The 24,332-nt window shown below is 42.7% G+C and overlaps 1 protein-coding gene across 8 annotated transcripts in view; it reads right to left on the bottom strand.

The window, feature by feature from the left end:
- FGD3 (FYVE, RhoGEF and PH domain containing 3) overlaps window positions 1–24,332 on the bottom strand; it is a 107,513-nt gene that overhangs the window by 13,290 nt on the left and 69,891 nt on the right. For all 8 annotated transcript variants that reach the window (XR_007905481.1, XM_051793235.1, XM_051793238.1 and 5 more), the window contains exons 5-15: window positions 21,902–21,991; window positions 20,694–20,830; window positions 19,252–19,408; window positions 14,705–14,843; window positions 13,878–13,936; window positions 11,062–11,208; window positions 10,304–10,396; window positions 9,261–9,340; window positions 8,818–8,848; window positions 8,234–8,335; window positions 4,403–4,465 (exon numbers count right to left, since the gene is read on the bottom strand). Coding sequence is in view for 7 of the 8 variants with exons in the window: in XM_051793235.1 (XP_051649195.1) it covers window positions 4,403–4,465; window positions 8,234–8,335; window positions 8,818–8,848; window positions 9,261–9,340; window positions 10,304–10,396; window positions 11,062–11,208; window positions 13,878–13,936; window positions 14,705–14,843; window positions 19,252–19,408; window positions 20,694–20,830; window positions 21,902–21,991 (1,098 nt within the window). In the remaining variant the exon portion in view is untranslated. The remainder of the gene's footprint in view (window positions 1–4,402; window positions 4,466–8,233; window positions 8,336–8,817; window positions 8,849–9,260; window positions 9,341–10,303; window positions 10,397–11,061; window positions 11,209–13,877; window positions 13,937–14,704; window positions 14,844–19,251; window positions 19,409–20,693; window positions 20,831–21,901; window positions 21,992–24,332) is intronic.

Genomic DNA, 24,332 nt, shown 5'->3' with positions numbered 1-24,332 from the left:
AATTGGATTGAATCTTTTTCATTCTTATTATCTTTTCCATGGCTGCAATAGCAATGTTTCAAACTTGTACACAAGCACATAGGATGTTTGGCAATTCAGCTTGGTGAAGTGCAGTCATGGATTGGTTCATTCAGGAAAATCACTATAACCCCATAAACACGTATTAATTGCTCAGCAAAACAGAACCCCGGCAAATCCAAGTGCTCCCACACTTAGAGCAGAGAGCAGTATTTCACTTTCCTTGTAAAGAACCAGCTACAACCAGTAGGACACTGAATCACACCAAGGGAACAATGCCTAGGATGAGTCATTAGCAAGCCTTTCCTTTCAGGCTCTGTCAGACCCCTCTGAGAAAAGCAGATAATTAGGGCAATTCCAAACGCTTCCCAGAGTAACTTTTTTATTTGTATCACACATACTGGCCAAAGTCAGCCATTTCTCACTCTGATTTTGATGTTAACGTTATTTAACGTTTCAGAAACCTGATTATTCTTCCACTAGGGAGGGAGGGATTGTCCTTAAATTGTCAGATCAGAGCATTTCCTCACGGGTCAGCCTTATTTTTTCTTGTCTTAATAGTTCAAATTTGCATGCAGCATAACCAGACTTTTGATTCTTATATTAACCACAATTACACTGGTGGCAAAAGCATAAATGAAGGCACCATTTACCCCCGTGAGCTCTGACTGGAAGATAATTGTGACAAATGCTAAACAAAACCAGTTTTTGGCTTTCAGTTGATACCTACACATGCCTACATAAGAAAAATGCTGGAGTTCCTCTACCACGAATTGAATGGGCTGCTTCATGTGGAAATTGGTTAATTTGGCTTGTACTTCTACAGGAATATCCATCATCTCCCACATGCACGCTCTATTACACAGATAACACTCAAGTTGAATATTTCCTCTAATGGATCTTCTATTTGACACCCTCCTCAGTGTGGAACAGTCTGGACAGTGCCCGCTTCCAGAAATACCTGACCCATATATTTGACAAAGAAAGAAAGGAGAAAACGTATTACATTGGGCAAGATTTGTTAGGACAGTTCTGCATGAGCTTCTATTTTACACCATTATATTTTAACTTGCATTGTAGCATACAACAAACACTTGAAGACCTCTTTATACAGGGCCTTTTTGGATTAGAGAAGTATTAAGTGTTTGATGAACAGTAGCAATATTTCATAATATTTCTCAATATTGTGAGAACACAGCGAGAACAGAAGAGTTTGAAACATTGCTATTGCAGCTGTAGAAAATATAACAAAAATGAAAGAGTCTTTATGACTTGGCAAACTCCAGTGAACAAATACAGAACAAAGACTTTTTCAATGATGTGATATTTAACTGCTCACATGGAGAAAGAATTCAAAAGCACTTTGCTTTCCATGCCTTGCTGCCCAGGCACTGCCCTCATCCCACCCAGTGATGGCTCAGCTGACCTGACCACATACTCTAAACACATCATCTGAACAGAGGTTTTTGCAGCAAACAAGGACATGCCTCATAATTCACATTGTTCACCACAGATAAATTTAACAGTCACTTTGCAACTGTGTCCTTTATTACACAAGCTACTTTATGTACTGCTGATGCTTGTTAAAAGAGATGCTAAGGCAGAGCTGCCCGAGCTGCAGCTGAAGTATCTTGAAACCAATGCACTTAAATAATTGTCCTATTTCTCATCTTTCACCCTATACCCAGCTCTGTTTTGAAGCTGATGAGTCTGATAGGAAAAAAAAATGACATAAAATCTGGTCAGAGCCAGGATCTTTCAGACCAGGCTCTTGTGACCACTTTGCTTTTACTGTACAGCTGCATTTAACTCTCTAAATCTAGACAGTTTCCTCCACCTTTATAATTTTGGTGGAAAAACAGTATATATCCCAGCAACAGGTACAGCTCATGTGACTGCAAGGTGAAGGCCCATGGCTGGCCTTCTTAGGAAAGCAGACATCTTCTCATTAGTGAACCACAGGAGCCTCCATTTGCTTCTGAAAAGCAGGGAAGAATCACCAAAAAGCTGGCAGGAACGGCAAGAAAACTAGTGCACCCAGGAGACTGCTGTTCCATTATTTATTACTTGCTATATAGTCACAGAATCAGGCAATCCCAGAATGGTTTGGGCTCCTTAAAGACCATCTGCCATGGGCAGGGACACCTTCCACTAGCCCAGGTTGCTCCAAGCCCCATCCAACCTGGCCTTGGACACTTCCAGGGATGGGGCAGCCACAGCTCCTCTGGGCCAGGTATTTCATTCTGTCTGGGCCAGCAGGTAGAAATTCAGCCTCAGTGCTGTACATGCAACATGAAGCACAGTCTGGTGAGACTCTTACATGGGCAGACACATGAGCAACAAAGGGGTTTCCATCATTTTCCTTCTCATTATGCTCTTACAGGCGTATTTTCCATTTACAAGTTACATATTTAGGGCCACCCACAATGGAGCAGAACATCAGCAGGTGCTTCTGGAAATGCTGAATAAAGAAATTATTTTAAATTATATGGTACATTTTGTACTTGGTAATTTTTTAGTGCATTTCTCTATGTGCCAACACCATTCACACACGGTTTAGTGTCAGAGTTTGCCACAGGTTTGTACTCTGCACACAGAAGGCTGAGCTTAAACTGTGCCAGGAGTGCAGAGCAGCAGAGTAACTCAGCAAAGAGGTACCACGATGGGCAGGTGATCCTTCCTGCACTGAGATTGCACTGCCTGGTTATGCCAAGGTGAACACTGGAGGGAATGCCAGCAGCCCCTTCAGCAGGCTCTGGGAAGCACAGGAAGGAGCTCCCAGTTTTCCTGCCCACCACTCCCACCAAGTGGTTTGTGTGTGAAGCTGCTGGGCACACGGTGCTTCTGCTCTCACTGAGCTGTTATTAAAGGGGCATTGGCATTAAAAATTCTTATTTTCTGAAGCTGCAACTAACATCTTTATTCATTGCTCACGCTGATATTATCAATTTGCAGCAGAATTAGAGCCCAGAATCAATACTATGCAATTTTGGTGGTTTTAGCTTTGTCTTTTTTACCAGTTCCATTTTTATTCCTATCTTGGGAATTAATTTTTTCTTTAAATACATGACTTAAGGTAAATTACTTAATGTGTCAAGATATGCTAGGCAAACCAAATATTACTATTTATAATCAAGTAAAAAGATACAACTTTTTAATTTAATTACAGATAAAATTTACATTTCTCGAAGAAACTTAAGACCACCAGAAATTTTTGTGGGTTTTTTTTTTTAATAGTTTCAAACATCTTTTTTGTTAAGCAGCTTGCTCACTACAGCATCTGCAACTCAAGGCACAGGGGCACTAATTGCAAAATTACTACAAATAAAGAAAAAATTGCTTAGGGAAAATATGAAGTGTGAACAAAAAATAACCAGCAAGGAGCACACTAATCACAAACTCTTATTTTTAATAACCTGGTTTTTATATGGGTTGAGTTGGTGGCTTGTTTAACAGCTTTGCATTGACACTCTGTACAATCTACCAGAAGGTTCCAAGCTTGGCCAGAAATCTGGAGTAGCTGCTGAATGGCTTCTTTGTTATTAAAAAGGTCATGCTAAATACTCAACACCCTGTAGCCTGTCTCAGCAGATAAGGGTTTTTTTGGTTGTTGTTGTTTGTTCTTGTTGGGGCTTCTTCAGTAAACTCAGCTGACCCTGAGGCATTTCCTGAAAATCTTTTATTCTAGAAGGCAGAAGTAAAAATGCTAAAAAATAGACCTTATTAAGGACTCAAACCCTCGGGTTTGACTCAGCAGCAGTCCCAGACTGTACTGAGCAAAATGAAACATACCTTTGAAAGTCTATTTTGCTTTTGTGGCAGCCACTATGGAAGAACTGTTAATCAAAATTTGGTCCTGGAGATGAAATCCTGAGTCACACAATGCAACAGTACTAACCAGAGAGGTTTCCTGGTCTCTTTTTGCCCTCCTCCCTCCAAGCATTCAGTGTAGCTCCCTATCACAATTTGAACACACACACACAAAACCAAACAAAAAAACCCCAACAAAACAAAACCTAAAAAAAAAAAACCCAAACAAACCCCCCACAAGCCCCTTGTGATAAACCCACCCCAAACCAACACCCCCCTCCAAAAGCCAGTGCTACCAATTTTAAGAACCACTGTCTCTCAATCCAGGTTCCTCCAAACCAGGCTCAGACACACGTGCAGCAAGAGTCTGAGCAGGATTCAAATTCCCTGATGCTGCAAAAGTAGCTGTGTGACTTAGCCAAGAAGTTAAGGACAGCACAGCTGCAGCCACAGACAGCAGGATATAAACCCAGATATTGAAGTATGATTTTTTTTTCCCCCTCTGCTACAAAAGAAACATAATCCACCCTCCCCATCCCTGCTCTGCCTCAAGTATTAGCTTCAAATTACTCACCCCTCCAAATGCACCACCACCATCTGCTCCTGGCATTGATTCCACCGAGCTGGTGCTGGCTATCTGAGGGAAACAACGACACAGAACAGTTTCAACACGGACATTCCTCCTAAAATATATTAAACATCAAAAAGAAAACAAAACAGAGAAAAACGGGTAAAAGAATTTAGAAGAAGAGAAAACAAAAACAAAAGTTTGCTTTCAGCCCCTCGTCTCTTCTCTTCTGAATACACTTTAATTCATAGAAGCATATCACAGAAACACAGGATGGTTTGGGCTGGAAGGGACCTTAAGGACCATCTTGTTCCAACCCCCTACCACAGGCAGGGACACCTTCCACTAGACTGGGCATGCTCAGCCACCCACAAATATGGGGTTGGCTCTGACGTGGATGACTTCACAGATGGCACCCAACTGCCACCTGCCTTTGAGTGCAACCTGTGCCTGCCCCCCACGTGCTGCAGAAAGCCAATGCCATGGTTTGAAGGACACACCAGAGCCTGCCAGCCAAACCAGCAAGGGCTCTGGGCAGGCACTGGATTCAGACAGGAACAAAATGTACTCCATTCAAACACCACTCAGTTAACTTTCTCTTCATTTCAATACATCTCAATTTCTTAATAAATGCAAAATGGCACCTCTACATATATATTCATATAGAATTCACAGACAATATTCATGTATCTGTATGTATTCAATAGATGCAGATGGTAAATAACAAGCACCAAAATCACAGGTTGCATCCTAAAAAGAAAGGAAAACCATCTCCTCTGCCATTAATTTACAGGGAGTCTGCTAGTTTACAGGGGGTTCTTAAACTATGAGACTCTTTATGATAAATTCCCCTGTTACTCCCACAGATCATTCTTCCTTTGTCAGTCAGACAACACCTCTTATTTCGAGGTTATCCAAAAAGCCAGTGCATTCTGGCACTCTGGCTTCATTCCATTTGAAAGCAAAAAGGTTTAACCTCTGTTATTAGAAACAACATGCCCTGTACCATGAGTAAGCAGCCAAACTGAAGAGCTATTAATCTTGATACCTCATCGTATCTATTTCTATTCTAATACAATCAATCTGCTCTTTAGAACAAAGAAAGGAGCAAATGCATCCCCTGGGGCCAGGCTTATGCCACCTCAGAGCACTTCCTCAGGGAATGAGACTGCATTAAAGGCAAGCATCACTCCTCAGCCCTAGCCAGCTATTTCTGCCTCCACAAAACCCAGCAACCCTAAGGTCTTCACATCACCTGTTCCTCAGTCCTGTGGAAAGGGGTTCTTTTCACTGGGATCCTAAATCAGTGCAGGGATTTATTCTGTCTAGTAAAAGGACATCTTTGTGCTGTGACAGGACACTTGGGAAAGGGAAAATGTGGAGAAAAGTAAAAAAAAAAGGGATCTGAAGAAGAGATTGAAAAAAACTCCCAGTGAGTTTAGGGAAGAGTAAACTTCTCCAGTTGCCTGTTCAGATCCTCATGTCCATTTAATGTTTACTTGGAATAATGGGCTAAAAATCAAATACCCTGTACTCTTACCTGGAAAATATTTCAAAAGGGCTTCTCCTTGTTATGCTACCATTGCCACTCACAGTGTGTAAGATCTGGTATGAACACAGTTATTGAGATTTTTGTCAAAACTACCCAGAACTATGGGGAGAGACAGAAACTACAAAGGGAAATAGTGATGGTTCAGCATCCAAAAATCATAGTTTAACTAACAGAAGTATTCTCAGTCTTAAAGCTCTGGGATGCCACTTCCACAGAGCTCAGCTCTCTGCAGCACTTTTCCTTGCCAGCCTCCAGTACTGCACAAACTGGCTCCTTCCCCACACCACGAGCCTCTAACTCTTCTTAGATCAAGCAGTGGTAGAAGAGGTCCTTCTTCTTGGGAACATTTTTAGATGGCTTTAAAAACACCCTTCACATAGCCTGGAAATGCTGCAGGTGAAAATGGAGAACTAAGCCACAAAGGAATCACAAAGCTTTCTCAGAAGACTTTTCTTTAAAAGACTGCTGCTACCCTAATCCTGCCTGGGACTGAGTGGACACGACACTGAATATTCCCCTCCTGAGAGTTCACTGATTGCTGAAGGTTATTGCACAGGCATAATGTGAAGAGTCAGGTCAAATTTCAGATCTCTGCACCTCCCAAAAACCACAAGTCTTCTGTAGGCAGATTTCAGGCTGAAATCAACCCATAATGCTGGGATGAGCTTATGTAAGTCAGCAGGGACACAGAGGCACAGCCAGAGTTGCATGCAAAGGCAACCAGTCCTAAGTAATATAACACAGTAAATGTATGGCCAAGGATGGAAGAAAAGCAATTTGACCCTTTTTCTACGGGCTTCTTAGAACCAGAGGCCAACTTCTAGTAGTTGTTACAGATCCAGCCTGGAATCCATGAGTGCATATCTATTTCTTGACTCATGAGAGCAAAAAAGATGATTATTGTCATTTTTCCCTCTAAAGTAGCTGCCCAATATTCCACAGATGATGAGATATGCACGGTGGATGCTGCCTACCACAGGGTATTGCACCTAAGAATGCTCTCAGTATTTGTCCAGTTTTCCTTACAGAAATATTTTCAGCTCCTTTTAACTGACAGCAATTTTTGCCACATTTAGCCGTGACATCAGTTTTCAAAGCTGATTATCTAGAGAAGCTAATCTCCTAAAAATGCAGGTTAGCATTCTGGCATTAAGGAAATTATGGTGCAGACTGTATTAATATCATACTCAGGGATAAACCAGACTCCTGCTCTGCTTGACTTCTATGAAGACCAGAGCACAAACATGTGGCTACACCATGAACACAGAAGCAAAATCAAACAGAATTTACAAAGCAAGATAATTATTATGAAGTTGAACAGATGCTGTGTCTTAATTACACAAAAAAAAGTGTGTTTATTAGTTTGCTTATTAGCAAAAGATTTTTCTCCATCAGAGCATCCTGGCTCTGAAGGCAGCCATGAGTTAAGTGAAAAAGACAGGCAAGGATTGATTATTTTCTTTTTTTTTCTGAGTATTTTTAGCTGCTGAATTGTTCAGGAGCAGTAAGCCATGCCATGAAAACGGCTCACTGCTGACTGCTACCAGCAATGGGATTCTAGACCCTGTGGAGGTTTGGGAAGATCTCCACTGTCAGTCTGATAATAATGGGATGAAAAGGCATATCCAACATCTCTCCTGAGGCTCCTGGGAAATCAGTCAGATAAAAATCCAGATTATTGAGTCACTGAATCAGTCCTGGGAAAGGAGAGACGTCAAAAATTGTTAGGTACCCAAAGAGAAAAAAACCCAAACAGTTTAGGAGGGCAGGGGAGGGGGAAGATAAAAAGCTCCCAAAGTTCAATCTCTGCAGATGGACCTTCTCTTCCTCTGCTCCAAGATCTACTATGTCTGAAATCATCAAGTCCCAGGCAGCACTGCATGAAATTCCTAATTACTTTGCTCTCCCAGGCCCTCTCCTCTTGAGCTCGTAGCAAATGCCTGTGGTTAAGGTTATCATCATCATTTTCTAGTTGAATGGAGAGATACTGTTGTTGTCCTCATGTGAATACTTCCAAAACAAAACTCCTAGCAAATACAGCACAGAGTGATACATCATGGCTGTAGAGAAACAGAATCAACTTTCAAGATTATCTGGCATATTTAGTTGAAGACTATTTTTTCTGAAATATATTTATTATCTATAAGAAAGAATTTTAAGATCATTTTAAAATGCATCAGTTTTAAGTCTTTTTAAGCCCTGCAGGGCTGAGTAACTGTAGATGTGTAGGTTTTAACTGTTAATAAAACTGCTCTGGCAAAGGAGAATGAAGCACTGGTACTTACTGAGGAATCAGGAAGATGCTCCTCCTCTTGTGAAAAAGAGCTATTGAAAGCTCTGAACGTCTCACTGTTCTGTTTGTGCTTTTCAATTGTGGCTTGAATGACCTGAGACAAAATTCCAGCAAAGATGAGAAGCATCATAAAAAAAATACTTTCATAGGAAGATGGGTAGGATTATGATTTGATAAAAAACCCTTAGACTTGTATAAATGAAAGGGAAACTTAAAAATCTTGAGTGGTGGTGTTAACTCACTACTGTTCAGGTTAAAAACTAGAACTGCCATCAGACAGGGTCTCTACAGGTCAAACTGCAAGAACATACAAGGTCTGGTGCCTCAGTCTCCCCTCTCACTGAGCTTGAGGACTGCAGGAAAGGGGAGCCCATTTGGAGCCCCCAGACACTTTGTGGAGCCAGTGGGTCAGCACTGGACCCTGACTGGCCTCCACATCTCTCCAGGAGCATCTCCACCAGACTGGCCCACCCAGCTTCCTTGCACAGCCACATTCATCCAGAACCCCAGAAAGTGAATTTTAAATGCTGCCAGCATGGTGATTGCTTCCCCTTATCATCAGTGTTTTGTACTAACCTGAATCCATTCCCTCTTCTCCTCTTCTGTCCTGTTAAAACAAAAGAAAAACAGAAGAAACATCCTCGTTTTACTTCCAATATTTTCAGTAAATTCAATTCACAGCTTTATATCCATCAAGATTTCAGCTTTACTATCCACTATTTTATAAACATTATTAAAAATATTTGACTGTAGTTATTAGAAAATGTCAAAAATATTTTAATTACTGATACAGTGGAACTTACAAGCACTACTATAAATGCTGAAAACATTCAATAAAGGCAATCAACACAGCACTGTAACACACTCAGGCTTAGGACCAACATTCTCTTGCATATCTAAGTTACACATCTCTGCTGCTCCCCTCATGGTTTAAAGCTTTGTCACACTTGCACAGCCCCTAGATCATCCATTTCTCCATATATATTCACAAAACTCCCAAGACTGAACAAGTACTACACCTGGCTTGTAGTTCCAGCGATCTCTTTTTTCCTGTTATGGAAAACGTATGAGTCATGTTTTGCTTGGCAATTTCTTGGACCTGCAAAAAGAACAAGTCAGCTTCCTACTCATCCACCTTGTCTTTCCATCATTTTTAATGACTTACAAATATTCTTTGAAAGGCTCAGTCGAAAGGATCATTCTGAATATGGTACAGAGGTAGAAAAAGTAAGGGATTGTTTTCATAGTTACTTCTCTTGCTAAAAAACTTGTGGATCTGTATCATCAACCAGTCCCCTAGAGCAGCAGGGGAGAAGGTGGCCTCTGTGTCAGCCAGGGCACCAGGGAAGGCTTTCAATCAAAGCATGTACACAGTGACCATTACTCTACTTCCCTCCAAATGGTTACCTTATAACAATTCAAAAAACAACCCCAAAAAGAGAGACAATCACAGAATCATTAAGGTTGGAAAAGACCTCTAAGATCACCAAGTCCAAGGGTCAACCCAGCATCACCATGTTCACCACTGAACCACGTTCTCAAGTGCCACATCCACACGGTTTTTGAACACTTCAAGGGATGCTGGTTCCACCACTGACCAAGGTAGCCTGTGCCAGGGCTGGTCAGCCCTTTCAGTGAAGAAATTTTCCCTAAAATACAATCTAAACCTTCCCTTGTGCAACTTGAGGCCGTTTCCTCTCATCCCGTCACCCGGGAGAAGAGACCAACCCTCACCTGGCTACACCCACCTTCCACGGAGTTGTAGAGAGTGAGAAGGTCCCCCCTGAGCCTCCTTTACTCCAGCCTGAATCCCCCCAGCTCCCTCATCAGACTTGTGCTCCAGAGCCCTCCCCAGTTCCATTTTCCTTCTCTGGACACACTCTGCCACCTTAAGGTCTTTCTTGTAGTGGAAAAGCTGGATTGATCGGAAGTGATCCAAAGCTGGATTTTAGAATTTTATTATGTTTTTATATGCATACAGTGTTATGTTCTTGGATTCAGCAGGGATCTGAGGCTATCAAGTGGAGAAGCATTAAAACAGGGAAAAAGAAGAGATGCAAACCTGCAGTCCTGCAATGTCCATCTTCTCTCGGACACTGAACTTCTGGCCGATCAGCCTCAGTTTTGGCACACAGTACAGCACCATGCTGTTAAACTGCAACAACACAAGAGTTTAACTCAGGGGTTTCAATGCTGGACACGCCCTGCATTGTGACAGTTTAGGCCTCTGGTGTGTTTTATTCTAAGAGGCAGTTCTTAAGAAGAGGTTTAAGGTGAAAGCTGGGCTCAGGGATCATTACTGAAAGCAATGGGCAGACAGAAACATGTCAGCCAGTCACTTCCCACTTCTGCCCCTCCCTCTGCATCTGACTGTCTTGAGAGCACAAGAGCTCTTCCCTCAGTGTCAGCAAGAGCTGGCCACCACCTGCAGCAACGTGGTGTGGCTGGAAAGAGCCTCCTCTGGCACTCCACAAAAACTCAGCCTCTGGGGAGGGAGTTGGGAAAGACCCCTTTGGACCTGATACGGCATCAGTAAAATCACAGCATGGAAGAAGGAAGGAAATCCTCGAGCAAAAGCTTCAAGGGAAAACTGCTGCTGAGAAGGAGTAGCTGGGCTCAGCTGGTGATGGCTTTTTGTATTTGAGCTTAGAAAGATGGGAATGTACCACAGAATCATAGAGTGGTTTGGGTTGCAAGTGACCTTAAAGGTCATCTCACACCAACCCCCTCCCATGGGCAGGGACACCTTCCCAGGTTGCTCCAAGGCCCATCCAACCTGAGCACAACTCTGAAAAGAAAAGAGCAACATAAAGCACTCACCAGGAATAAATACCTATCCTGTGCTGTGCCATTCTTTGCTGAAAGTTTCTGAATATGTCCTTCTTTAATGAGCTCATTGGCTGGGTTAACAATATCCTCTTCACCACCCAGGCGTTCATAGACTTCCAAAAGCTTGTGCATCTTTTCCTGCAAGTACAAAAATCCAGCAATTTAAACTTAAAAATTTATTCCACTTGGTCAATTGCCCATTGTGTCATCTCTGTGGTAAGTGTAAATAAGTTGGAAAGAAAATAAGTGTTTTGCTTCTGCTATAGCTTTGGATTTTCATGAATACCTGTTGCATACTCTTCAGTTCTCCTCCCCACTCTGGATTAGTCACCCAGGATTGTACCATTTTAATGATATTTTGAGATGAATCTATTTGATATTTTTAGTCATTACTATTCAACAATAAATATGTATCACAGAATCATAAAGGTTGGAATAGATCTCCAAGATCTTCAAGCCCAAACCCTTTGGTACCATTATCTTTGGAAGCAATGACACTGGGTCCAGTAAAATCAATGGCCAAGTTGGAGACCAATACATTACCAAATAATTTCCAAGTTTTAATTTATTAGCCCAGCTTCCACTCTACATCTCAGACTAAGATTCCTTCCACAGTGTTCATTTCTCAGCTTCTGAGAAGCGTCACCTCTTGTGTCTGCTGCTGATACTATTGGAGGGAGGCCTCCATCAGGAAGCACGGTCACATTCTGCAGCTCTAAGCTAAGCCTAAAACCTCAGCTGTCTGAGGAATTCTGCAGTCCTACACAGGAGCCTCCATGGTCAAAAGTACCTCTGAAATAGGCCAGGCCAAAATTCTTAAAATATAGTTTTCATGCACTACAGGAATCCCTATATCTTGGTAAAAAATTTTTATGAAGGGATTACTACTTCCTGTCCAGCAAAACAGTGTTTCTACTTTACATTAAGTCATCCAAATATTAAAGTCCCTCTACACAGTATTCAAATGGATAAAGGTAACACCTTCATCCACTTTATTAAGCAGTACAGAAGCTGTAACAAGTTAAAATAAGAAAGGTGTGTAACCCGTGCTCCCGAATTACAGCCTTTGGAAAGGTTTAGCTTTCAACCTCAAGCTAGACAGATGTGGTCCAAATGGCACTGTCAGCAAATGGTCAGGAAGTGAGGACCAAGACTGATGGTCATGGTCAGTATCCATACCCAAATATATGCCCAAACACACCTCTAAATCATACCTCTACCTACCCATGGATTAAGCTGAAATTTCAGGTCTTCACACACTTTGTTTATTTCCATTTGGCTCAAGAATTTTCACCATAAATACGTATCACACCAATTCCTGTCCTAATCAGTTCTTCTGACCAATGATTAAAGAAATGAACAGTGAAAAAAAAAAGCCACCAAAAAAAGAAACACAAACTCTAACCATTACAATAAACACCCTGCAAACAAAATGGAAGGTGGGGGATGTGGACTAATAACAAGTATGCAAATCACCTAAGCATCAAAAGGCAGATTTTTTTTCCACAAAATGGGAAGACAAGCAAGAGATCCTGCTAATTTACAAAGAAACAAACAAGCAAACAACCAATAGTGAACTTCTCAAACAGTTTTTTTTTTTAAAGGGGAAACTAGAACACTAAGAATAGATCCAAAACCTGGGGAACATCTGCACTTCTAGGATAAATCAGCTTTGGAAGCATGATTTATTTCTTCTACTGCACCACAACAGGAGGAAGAAGCCAACACTCAGTTCAAACCTCCACTAACTTTTGGAGATTTTGCTACAGCACTCTCTTTCCTTTTGGTCTGGCTTGGACCTCATGCAGCAAAATTATTACAGCAGCCTTTTCCAATAGGTTTTTGTGTACTAACAGAAAAAGCATCCAACACAGAAAGCCACGAGCCAGTAGCTCCATATTCCTGCTGTCTGCAGAGATACTGCACACAGCCCCCAGGAAAAGAGTTTTTAGAGGCCTCAAACCAGAAAAATTTCCACCAAAATACATCCTTATCAAAAGAACACACCAGACTCAAACAGAAACAGATGGTTTCCTCACTGTGTTTTCAGACACACTGAAAATACACAGACATCAGCTGGTTACTGCCCCAGAGCAGCCACAGGAAACGTGGGCTCGTGGTGTCCCCACTGCTGGGGAGGAAGTAAGAGTCTGAGAGGGAAGGGGACATAAACCTTGCACCCACAAATGGCCAGTGGGTATTAAGCTGGACACACAGCATTTCAGATCTATTAAATACAAAAGGTCCTGAGACACCTGGGTGCAACTATAAAGTCTATTTACTTTTATGGTAATGCACTAGAGCTCTTCTATAGGTAAAACTGTTGCCAGTGTTCAAAATATCTGTGGTCTGACTGCCCAGCTTCTGAAGTGCAGCTTTCCAAAGGTACTGACACATGCTAAATGCACACTCAATGCATTTAAGATGAGCCAAAATCAAATCAAAGCAACCTTCAGTCTGCTGAAGGCCTATAGGACTACAAAACCAGCGTGAAAACCTGCAAGGACACCTTATGAATGGACCTAATTGGAATGCTTTCAGTGCTTTTCAAGGAAAAGCAAATACTGAGTTTTGTGAAGACCTCCTTTTTCAACCCATTGGGTCCTTAAAAAGAAAGAAAATGAAATTTAGGCCCAACAACACACAGTAACTGCATTTACAATAAAGAGAACTCAGAGAGCCAACGGATGTTTAAAGCCTGACTGACAGTATTTGAAATACCTCCCCAGTCTACTGTACTGAGCCTGTTGCAATGAGAAGCTATCAGTTCAGCCAAGATCCCACTTCATTCTGGAATTGCTACTCACCATCTTCCGGATGGCTGCATTGGAATGGTTCGCTGCCGTCGATATCAGCTCCAGCGACTCTGCAAGAAAGGCACCAACAGTTATGCAGTCTCCACATTACATTTGTTAATAGCACCTTGGGGTTTTTTTTTCACCTCCCTGATTATTATTTTTTTGTCAAAATTGCTGTTATAGACACAATCACTTCTGGACATTCAGCTGATCCGTTTAATGTTTCACCTTTCTTTCCTAAAAGTCACAGTGACAAAAAAGTCCATCTTCTAGGAATCACCTGCTAAAAGTTAAGTCTCACTTAGGTCTTTACAAGCATGTTTTTAAGACTGTTTTTCTAGAACAGGCCTTGCCTGCTTACAGTAATGTGGACCCTCTTTTGGCTGAGATCAAAAATTCCTCAAAACAAAGACAAGTCCATTTCTCCTGTTTCTCCGTGTGACCAGAGTCTAACTGATTTTCCTGGCAAGAAATACACATTGAAATACAATACACATTTAAAACCATTCTTACTTTCTTCCTCTGGCTATTGCAAGGATGTCTGTCCATCTTTGTCCCTGGCCATACAACAGATTAAACAAAAATGTCAGATGTTCTACCAGGACAAACTTCAATATATGGTCTCTGCCTATTTGCTCCTTTTGTTCCTAGAGCTGGCACCCCAATCCTTTTCTTCTCTACTCCAAAAGCATTCAAAACCCCTTTGTTTGGCAATAATTTGTTTTATTAAAATCCCCATTTCTCCTACAGTCCTGGGGGTAAGTATCTGAACATGTGAAGAAGAAAGTGCCCAAGATTTTATTGTGCTCATTAGACAGAGAGGAGTTTATAGGTACTTTCAGCATCTTTCCTGTCTGGAGATTCTTCTGGAAGTTTCTTTAAATAGTCCTTCAGGAGAAGCTCGTAACGAGGAATCCTTTGCACTGGTTCAAGCATGTGATGCTGTAAAGTCAGGTTTCCACACACCTCCTGTTTCTGTAACAGAGAGAAAACAAGCACAGGAGGGTTTGGTTTTGTTCCTGCCTTTGGTGTTAAACAGCAATGAAAAATGTCCATTTACATAAACCAGAGTAATACAGAGCAACTCCTCAACCATCATGGAATGACAGACTCATCAGGTTGGAAAACACCATCGAGATGATCAAGTCCAAACATAAACCAAACACTGCCGAGGCCACCACTAAACCCAAGTCCTCAAGTGCCACATCTACACCTCTTTTAAATCCCTTCAGGGATGGTGACTCCACCACTGCCCTGGGCAGCTGTGCCAGGGCTGGACAACCCTTTTGGTGAAGAAATTTTCCCAATAGCCAACCTAAACCACCCCTACTACAACCTCAGGCTGTTCCCTCTTGTCCTGTCCCTTGTTCCCTGGGAGCAGAATCTGCCATACCCCCGGCTCCCCCCTCCTGTCAGGGAGTTCTGGAGAGTGAGAAGGTCCCCCCTGAGCCTACTTTTCTCCAGGCTGAGCCCCCCAACTCCCCCAGCTGCTTCTCATCAGACTTGTGCTCCTTCCCCAGCTCCCTTCCCTTCTCTGGACACACTCCAGCTCCTCAAGGTCCTTCTTGTCGTGAGGGGCCCCAAACTGCCCCCAGGATTTGAGGTGTGACCCCACCAGTGCCCAGCACAGGGGACAGTCCCTGCCCTAGGCTGAGGCCACACCATGGCTGGTACAGCCCAGGTGCCTTTGGCCTTCCTGCCCCCCTGGGCTCCTGTTCAGCCACACCAGCACCCCCAGGTCCTTTTCCAGTGGGAAACTTTCCAGCCTCTCTGCCCTTGAGTAGTGCTGCAGGGGGCTGTTGTGACCCAAGGGCAGGACCTGGCACTTGGCCTTCTTGAACTTCATACAACTGGCCTCAGCCCATCGATCCAGCCTCTCCAGATCCCTCTGAGGAGCCTTCCTGCCCTCCAGACACAAGAGCTGACAGCTTTCATGTGAACCTTTGTCCCACGTGTGGCATTTTCTGCAGATATGCAACAATGTTCTTGCAGATTCTCTGTGTTTCCTCAGAGGCTCAGAAAAGGTCTTGTCACCTCCATGGCCCTGTGTAGCATTGTTCCCCTCAGACTACACAAAACCAGAATGCCCCTGGAGATATACTGCTTGCTAGAGCTCACTGTAGGAGCAGCACACACTGCTCACACCCATGAAAGGAGGAGCTGCCTCAAATTCTACTTATTTTTCATCTTGACCAAGAATCATGGGGGGGGTTGAGACAGATTACATTAAATATCACCCGATAAGGCACCAATGTGCTCTGCTTGCAACAGCACTCAGTGTTGGAGAGTACCTGTTTTCACAGGATCCCTATTAAAAAAAAAAAAAAAAAGCCAAGGGATGTTTCTATTTCAAAGAGAAGGAGAGATGAGAATCTCAGAAAGGAGCAGTAACTTGCTTTAAAGCACACAGGAAGTTCCTGCTAGCGATGTAATCTGACTCCCCAGCAGCATGTTAACCACATACACACACATGCTCCTCTCCACAGCATTATTTTTACATCAGCTCACTAACGTGAGTGTTTCTAGTGTAAACAGCCTCTCCACAACCACATTAATTTCTCAGAGAAAGGCGCTTGTTTCAAGTATCTGCAATTTCCTCATAAATATTCCAGCCCACACCACTCTGCTGACTCGCTCTGTTCTCATAGCAAAGCCTGGAGATAATGGGATGAATGCCTGAGAGGAAAATACTGGCTCTCCTTCCAGAAACCCAAAGGTGTAAATTTACTTTCAAAAAGTATCTTGTCACAGTGCAGCAAGGTGAGCAGCATTTCTGTTTAGGGGAGCTGAAGTGAATTTATCATCTCTCAAGAGTTTTACAGCACCATATTTCCCAGAAAAATACAAGTGGGATGGAAAGAATCAGAGATTCCAGGGCACAAAACTGCATACCATTACCACTTGGATTATATTTCCAAATCCACTTACTATAACTTTCTCCATGGCCTTTTTATTTCTACAATAGGATGAACCTTAACATAGGACAGCAATAGGGAAGCAGAGGAGGAGGTCACTCCAAGGCTCAGTCAGTTGTATCCACACACAAGTGCCCCTTTCTGAAAAGGCAGCACTGACAAAATAAACTGTTCCAAATAGGAAAAGGTTCATGCTATGTAATTTTAAAAGTTTACAGAGTTTACACTGGAATTCTAATGACTTTACTAGGGGAAAGATAAATGTTTATTCTGTGTTTAATTCATGCGAGAATACAAAGCACATACATATAATATATAAACATTATTCATTCTATGTTGTATATATTTAAAAGTATTTATGTGATGGCAGGAGAATGTTGACAAACCAAAAGCCATAATAAACTCACCAGCTTTTAAGCTTTGGCCCCAGCAGGTAGATGTGAACTGAACAGAAAGTAAGTTTATCTTCAAGGTCAGCTAAAATCAACTTGTTAAGTCACAGTCATCCACTTATTAGTAATTTGATTTTTGCTCTCTGTTTTCCCTAGTTTAACATAATTAGTAACTGTGAATGCCTTAAGCTGTGTATTATATATATACTATTCCATTAGCACCTTAGGTAGACCATGCATTCCTGCAGGATCACAACACTCTTCAGCTGGTATGCTGGAAACTAAAGGTGGCTTTTGTTAGCCCAGAGATAGGTCAGATGAGTGGACTAAGCATTCTGGGGCAAATCTCTGCCTCCTGCAGCCACAGCCATTGCTGTGAAGCTGCCAGTAAATACCCTACAGCACAGTCCTGTCATCAGCAGGCTCCAGAGCTTCACCTCCTGCCTGCACTGCCAGTGCCCACACTGCCTGCCAAGTGCTCTGCTCAAGGAACAGCACAACTTCTCCTAGGCTGGGACAGGCACAGCCTGACAGGTATCACACATCATTTGTGCTGGAAGCTTGGTGGTGGGAAGATGAATCTCGTGGAGGGCAGATGGCTGTGCTGTAGGGAAAGCAGCCCCAAAGGGATTCACCCCACAGAAAGCCATGTACATGGCTTGGCACAGGCTGAAGACAGAAAAACACTGCCCTGCTACATGTGCAGGCTGGGTGCAGGCAGAAGAAGGGTAAGACAAGGCCCTGTGGAGCAGCAGCATGGCAGGAGAGGACCCCCCCCAGTCTCTGCTTCTCCAAGCTTCTGTCTGAGTCATGGCTGCAGCCCTGAGCCTCCACACAGGGCCTCTCATCTCCCAGGTTGCTGGGGGATTACTTGATTCCTGACAGCTGGCCCAGCCACAATCCTCCCATTTAGGGCAGGCAGCTGTGCTCCCTGCTCAGCTTAACCCCCTCCTTGCCAGCCCTTCCCTTCCAAAGGACTGTATCTGCTTTCCCAGGACTGGCACGGGGATGCTCTCGAGCTGCTGGAGCCTCCTGCATCCCTTCAGCTGGCCCAGGGCCTGAGGGGAACAGAGCAGTTTTACAGACACACCAGCATAAGCAGAGCCCTTCCCCTCTCCCCAAGCAGCTTTTTGTATAATGATGAGAAAACACATGAAAATCCCTGTTAAGCACCTTCCTGTGGAACTGTGATCCTGAGAGAGGTTGCATTGCAGCCTCTTCAGGAGCCTCAGGAAAACCAGTCCAACAGCAGATGCTGTCAGTGATATATGTCCAAATTCAAACACATCCGCCTCAGAATGAAAATGTACTTATTAAAAAACAATTTAAATTAGTAATGAAGAAGACAAAGCAAAAAGAGTCAGAACTGCTGGGCCAGTGGTGAAGTTTTGTTCTGTGACTTCTGACACTCCTCTTCAATCACAGAATCATGGGATGGTTTGGGTTGGAAGGGACCTTAAAGACCATCCAGTCCAACCCCTTCCTGCTAGACCAAGTTGCTCCAACCTGGCCTTGGACACTTCCAGGGATGGGGCAGCCACAGCAACTCTGAGCAACCTGTGCCTGGGCCTCACCACCCTCACAGGGAAGAACTTGTTTCCAATACCAAATCTAACCCTGCCCTCTGTTACTTTAAAGCCATACAAAAAAATCAAATAAAATCTTGAGTGGAGAAAAGCTACCTATGTGAAGAATATGTGTCACAGCAAAAGAGAGAAAGGACTGCCACTAAAATTGTGTATTTTTAGTATTAGTGGGGTATTGTCTTGTAGCTGAACACTGGGAAACAAATAAACTCACACAAATAAATGAGGACCTCTCGGTCCTGGTTCCTGCCAGGACACAGTTAATTTTTTCCAGCAGCTGGGAGGGGGCATGGCCAGGACCCAGAGGTTATTTGATACCTTTCCATACCATTCCATACCACCTTGTCATTGCCAGGGTGGGAGGAAAGGGATTCTCTCTCTTGTAGGGGGAGAAGTGAGGTGTAGTTTTGGAGTCTTGGTGGGGACACTAAATTGGGGAGCACCATTCCCCAACAATCTCTGAGCCTTATTATGCCAATTAACAACATACCTGTATGTTCTGAACAACATCTTTGAAGGGAGAGGACCTCTGCATACATGTGTTCACTATGTCCATTGCCCTGTCAAAGTTCTTCACATATTCTCCATACATCTTCAGAAAAGGAGCAAGTTTCTGTAGGATATCTCCCAGCCTTGGGTTGACACCCCTGTGAGAAAGAGACAGGTAAGTACGGAAATCTCTGGAAATCAAAAGTGTCTTCAGAGAGAAAACACAGCTGTAAGACTTCCACAGCTGTCTCCCACATGCACAAGCACTTAAACACATGTGCAATCAAGACAGTCAGGCTAAGTTTAGTTTAAAGTAATTTATACAGTACCCCAGACGAAACCTCAAATATTAATCCTGATGTACAAGGGATGGTATTTCTGCCCCCACTGTCAGTCTCTTAAGTGAAGGGCAGATTCAAACTGACCATGCATTGTTAAAGGAACATCTGTATATCTCTTATGCCCAGCACAAAATCTTGTGGGAAACATTTACATTTTAAAAATAATCTTTTCCACCACAGCCAAACATCTGAAGAGGTTTTAATGCAAAGAGATGGTTCAGTTCAGCTGAGTAATCCCTGGGGGCTGGGCACATATTTGCCTGGAGACACCCACCCCTCCATCCCAGGCTGGAGCAGCAGTAGCCACACATCTCTCTCTCCTCCAAACTCATGGCCAGACAGAGAGCCAGCCATTCTTCCCCCAGTCTGACCACACAAGACCCTCTTTAGCCAGTGAACAAGCTTCTACCCTCTTCTGACTCCCAGACTCTCCAGTTTTCCTCCCCTTTATTACAGCTGCCCCTGCAAGCTCAAGCACAAAGGTGCTGAGACTCATTTATTCCTTCTGGTCAGTGATGAACTGTGTGAACACTGGACTCAGCCAAGAGAGATGCAAGCTCTGGTCTTGTCTTGGTCATGTAGGGCACCAATGTGCCATCTCAAGTTTCCTAGATCTGACTTACAACTAACTTTCTACCCATCACTGCACTTCTGCCTTAACTACAACTTACAGAATCACAGAACTATTAAGGTTGGAAAAGACCTTCAAGATCATCAAGTCCAACCTTCAACTTATTACAGTAGCCAAATTTTAATTGGTATTTGAAAATATTTATTTCATCTATGAGGCCAAAACAAGCAATTTCATTCCTTTCAAGTACTGCAATTTCATAATATTGCAGTAATAGGAGAGTTGGGAATGCAGTAAGGAAAACAGCTCTGGCAATACTTTGGACTGAAAGAACGTATTCTGGAAATTTTGAGTGCTCAGACCTATTCCTGAAGTCAAAAATGCTTGAGAGACTCCATACTAATACATTAAATAACTAAGGTATTAACTAATGCATTAAACCATTAAAAATTTGGACTTAGACTAGGCCTTATGGTTGCTATAGTTTCTTGAAAATGTATTCTTAAAGCAACTGTAATGACAGTTACCCACCATTCTTGTGTAATTCTTGTTTTGAGCTCAGGGAGAAGAAATTGTCCATGGAAACAATAGATGGAAGAAATGTTTGAGAAGATGCCCGTTATCACTTCGGATGAAATCCCTGCTTCAGACAACTTAGTGCAAAAAACCTGCAGAAGACAAGACAGCACCAACATTTATTTACAAAAAACAATCCCAGACACACTGACTTTGGATTGTTGTTTTGCAAAACTGACTGCTTAGAACAGAGCTATGGATTTTGATTTGTGGCAGTCAGTCCCTGGGGTCTTTCAGGAGGTTCACAAAACATAAGCCCACTGTCACTCAGAGTTAGATTTATCAATAAAATTAGGAAAATATGAGCTGCAATTCAAAAAGGACTGAAGCAACTGCTATGATCAGACATCTCATATTTGGGAGTGCAAGCTGCAAAGAACATCCAGTCCCTGAAGAGCACTTGCTGCTATTTACATAAATCAAAATAAACCACGTGATTGTTTTGTTTCTCAGCAGGAAAGACTACACTATACTGAACTAAAGGGAAAGACACCCCCCAGATTTCTATGGTCCAGAAACAGTCTCTGCTCATATAAAACAAACACTGTAAATCTTCCCTAGAGCTCCTAGAGTCAGAGGGTAGAGGGCTCTTGAAGTTACAGCTTCTACCAGCATTTCTAGCCAGGTGACAACTTTATTTTTCCTCTTTTTTCCCCATTCCCTTTTAAAAAGCCCTTTGTTAGCAATGTGTCTCATCCTCATTTTTATTTCATTCCTGCACATTCATGTTTTTTTTCTTTGAGATAATAGAAATACCTGAGCTGTGTAGAAACAGTTTTTCTGGGAAGAAACTTCGGACTCGTCACACCAGTTTTACTTCACCCCCACGTGTAAACATGATAGACAACAATTACAAAACACAGCAGTAAAAACACAGTTCACTCTAAGCATGGGGCTGACCCCTGTGGTCTGATTTTAGTAAGACTCCAACCTCTTGCACATCAAAGAGCAATCACAGATTTCATCGTTTCTCAGTGTCTCCAGTGTCCCTGTGATTCCATCTCCCCATAAGCCCAGGGAGGAACCAAATGCTGATGGTGTCTGTATCTTAAACTGCTGCTGCTTTCCCATTCCCCTTTCTGCCATCCTAATCCTCTGGCTTGACAGCAGACATCACTGCTGCTCATTGAAAGGAAAGGCAAGTTAATTCAGAAGGGAATTACCTGGTCCAAGAGATGGAGTCTTTTCACGTACGCTTCTTCTGTGTGCAGCAGCTCACTGGCAATGTTGAACAGCTTTTGGGGCTCTGTACACTGAAAAACAAATCACAAATTACAATCAAGTTACAACTTACAATCCATCTGCACCTACACCCCTAAGTTTCATCAACTGTTCTCTTTTCCATTTTGTCAGTGGCCAAAATCCTTGCCAGCAGAGGGGCCTGGAGTGAAGGAGGTTAACACACTTCAGAATCTGCTCTGTGTCCCTCATCAAAGGATCACTTTGCTCCAGAGATATTTTTAAAGCTATTTTCTGAAAGAGCAATTAGTAATGCAGTCAGTGGCTGGTCAGGACATCACTTGAGTTCATTATGGTTTTATAAAAAGAACCAGAAACATCCTCTAAAAACCTGGAAATAAGTCTAGCCTATTTGGAAAATAAGGCACTGGACTGTAAATCAACTGTTCTCCTTTTTGGACTCAGGTCCTTTAGCTGAAAAGAAAACAACTAGAAACCAGACTGTTTGGCCAGATTTCTCCTCTGGCCAGCACAGCATTACTCTCTGTGGCATATTTCTAAGATTTTTGTGCAGCTTTAAACACAGGCCAATTCCCTGGAAAGAATTTTCGGCACTGTAACCCAAATCGCTCAGTGAAGTCTTTCATTAAGCTCATTTAAAAATATAAAATGAGAAAGGACTACTTAAAAACCCTAAATACAGTTACAAAGCACTGACTTTAGCCAAAAGCTACACAGACCCTTTGCTCTCTAAGTGCTTAAAAATATTTGAATTATTAGAATGCAGGTGTTAGCTGTCCAACACTCTTTTTAAGGGTTTAAATGCCATGCTTACATATAACCAAACCAGTCCAGAATGGAGGGTTGGCTGGTTTGTGTTCAGGAATACAAACATGGAAAACAGGCAGCGATGATGAGCAAATGTAGGGAAAATGTACTGGGCTGGATCCGGAAAAAAAAAGAGAACTAAGATGAAGGTAAGAGGTGTATAAATGATTCAGGGAACAGAAAGCACCGACTGGGTGCAATTAATCACTGTTTCCATGGGAAAACTGAAGGGAAAATTATCGAGGTGCTGCTTCAGGAGCTGCTTCCCCAAGCAACACAGCGCTGCTGGGGGTCACCTTCACACAGGTTCACAAAAGGAACGGACAAATCCACGGCGGAAAAATCCAGCTGAAGTCTATTAAACACACGGGGCTGTTTCCTGTTCAGGAGGCACCTGGGCCCCTCACCAGCAGCAGTGCTCCATCCCAAATGCCTGCCTCTGGTGCTTGCATTTGGGGCAGGGATTTCTAGACATATCACCATCAGATCGTTAGAAAATATTAAATAAATACCCTCTTTAAGCTTCTTCAACATCACCGTATTTTGTTTCCAAACAAAGCTGACAAGAAAATTTTAAATGCCCACCCCAAACACACATTTAGGCAAACTGCAGTACAAGCAAAAGACCTCAAAGGCTTTCCAAAGCAAGCCATGAACTCAAACAAACCAGACCCATAGCTATCCTACAGGGAGGATGAAGCAGCATGAAGCACCCACATGCAGCATGAAGCACCCACAGCTCCACAATATAAGTATTATTTGAAGGAAAGTGAATAGCTTTTCTGCATTTGAAGCAGCATCAGGCTCCTTTAAAAGCAATTCCTCTCCTTCCAGGCATGAATCTGGAGATAGGCAACCATGCCATGAGTGAAGTTTCCACACAGGCTCTGTCTGCCACGCTACTGAAATACTTCAAGTCGACTCAAATACTCTTTTAAGCTATTTTAACATGGCACACAACATCCTGCTCTGTTCGTTCACGTGACATGTATTAATATTTAGGGGAGAAGAAAAAATCACAGCACAGTGAAGTTCTGAACTTGTTACAAGCAAGTACATTTTATTACAGCTTATACAGAAGTGCACTGCTGGCCAGTCAAAACCAGTAACTCTGAGGATCTCCCACTGAGAAAGAATTTTTCTGCCAGTTTTGCTGGGCACAGAGGAGCATGCAGATGAAAGGTGGCACCCCAGCCACCAAGAGCATCCTTTGCATTGTTTGAGTTCAGAACTTGAAGAATGTTTATTTCCAACAAAACAAGTTTGTACTCAGAAGTAAATCTTTACATAGCACAGGCGCTTTTTAACCTCCTGACCTTCACCATCTGCAATTCAGTTTATATTTCAAAAAAACTTGCTGACATCTGCTTAAATACCAAACAAGGGCTGAACAGATCCTCAGCTTGAGCTCAGTTTTACAGTGTGACTCTATCTTCAGTTGCTATCTCTGCTAGAGGCAGATAGGCACATTTTTCAGACTGATTTGCAACATATTTGCCTTTCAATGGACATAACATTTTAAATGAAACTGTAGATTAATTAAATGTGAGGCAGTCCCATTCTTCTAACCTCATCTTGTGCCGTGGC

The sequence above is a fragment of the Manacus candei genome, unplaced genomic scaffold (assembly GCF_025592945.1).
Source record: "Manacus candei isolate 608988 ecotype Guabito, Panama unplaced genomic scaffold, ASM2559294v1 h1tg000036l, whole genome shotgun sequence".
NCBI lineage: Eukaryota > Metazoa > Chordata > Aves > Passeriformes > Pipridae > Manacus > Manacus candei.
This window is presented reverse-complemented; position numbering and strand designations above follow the sequence as displayed.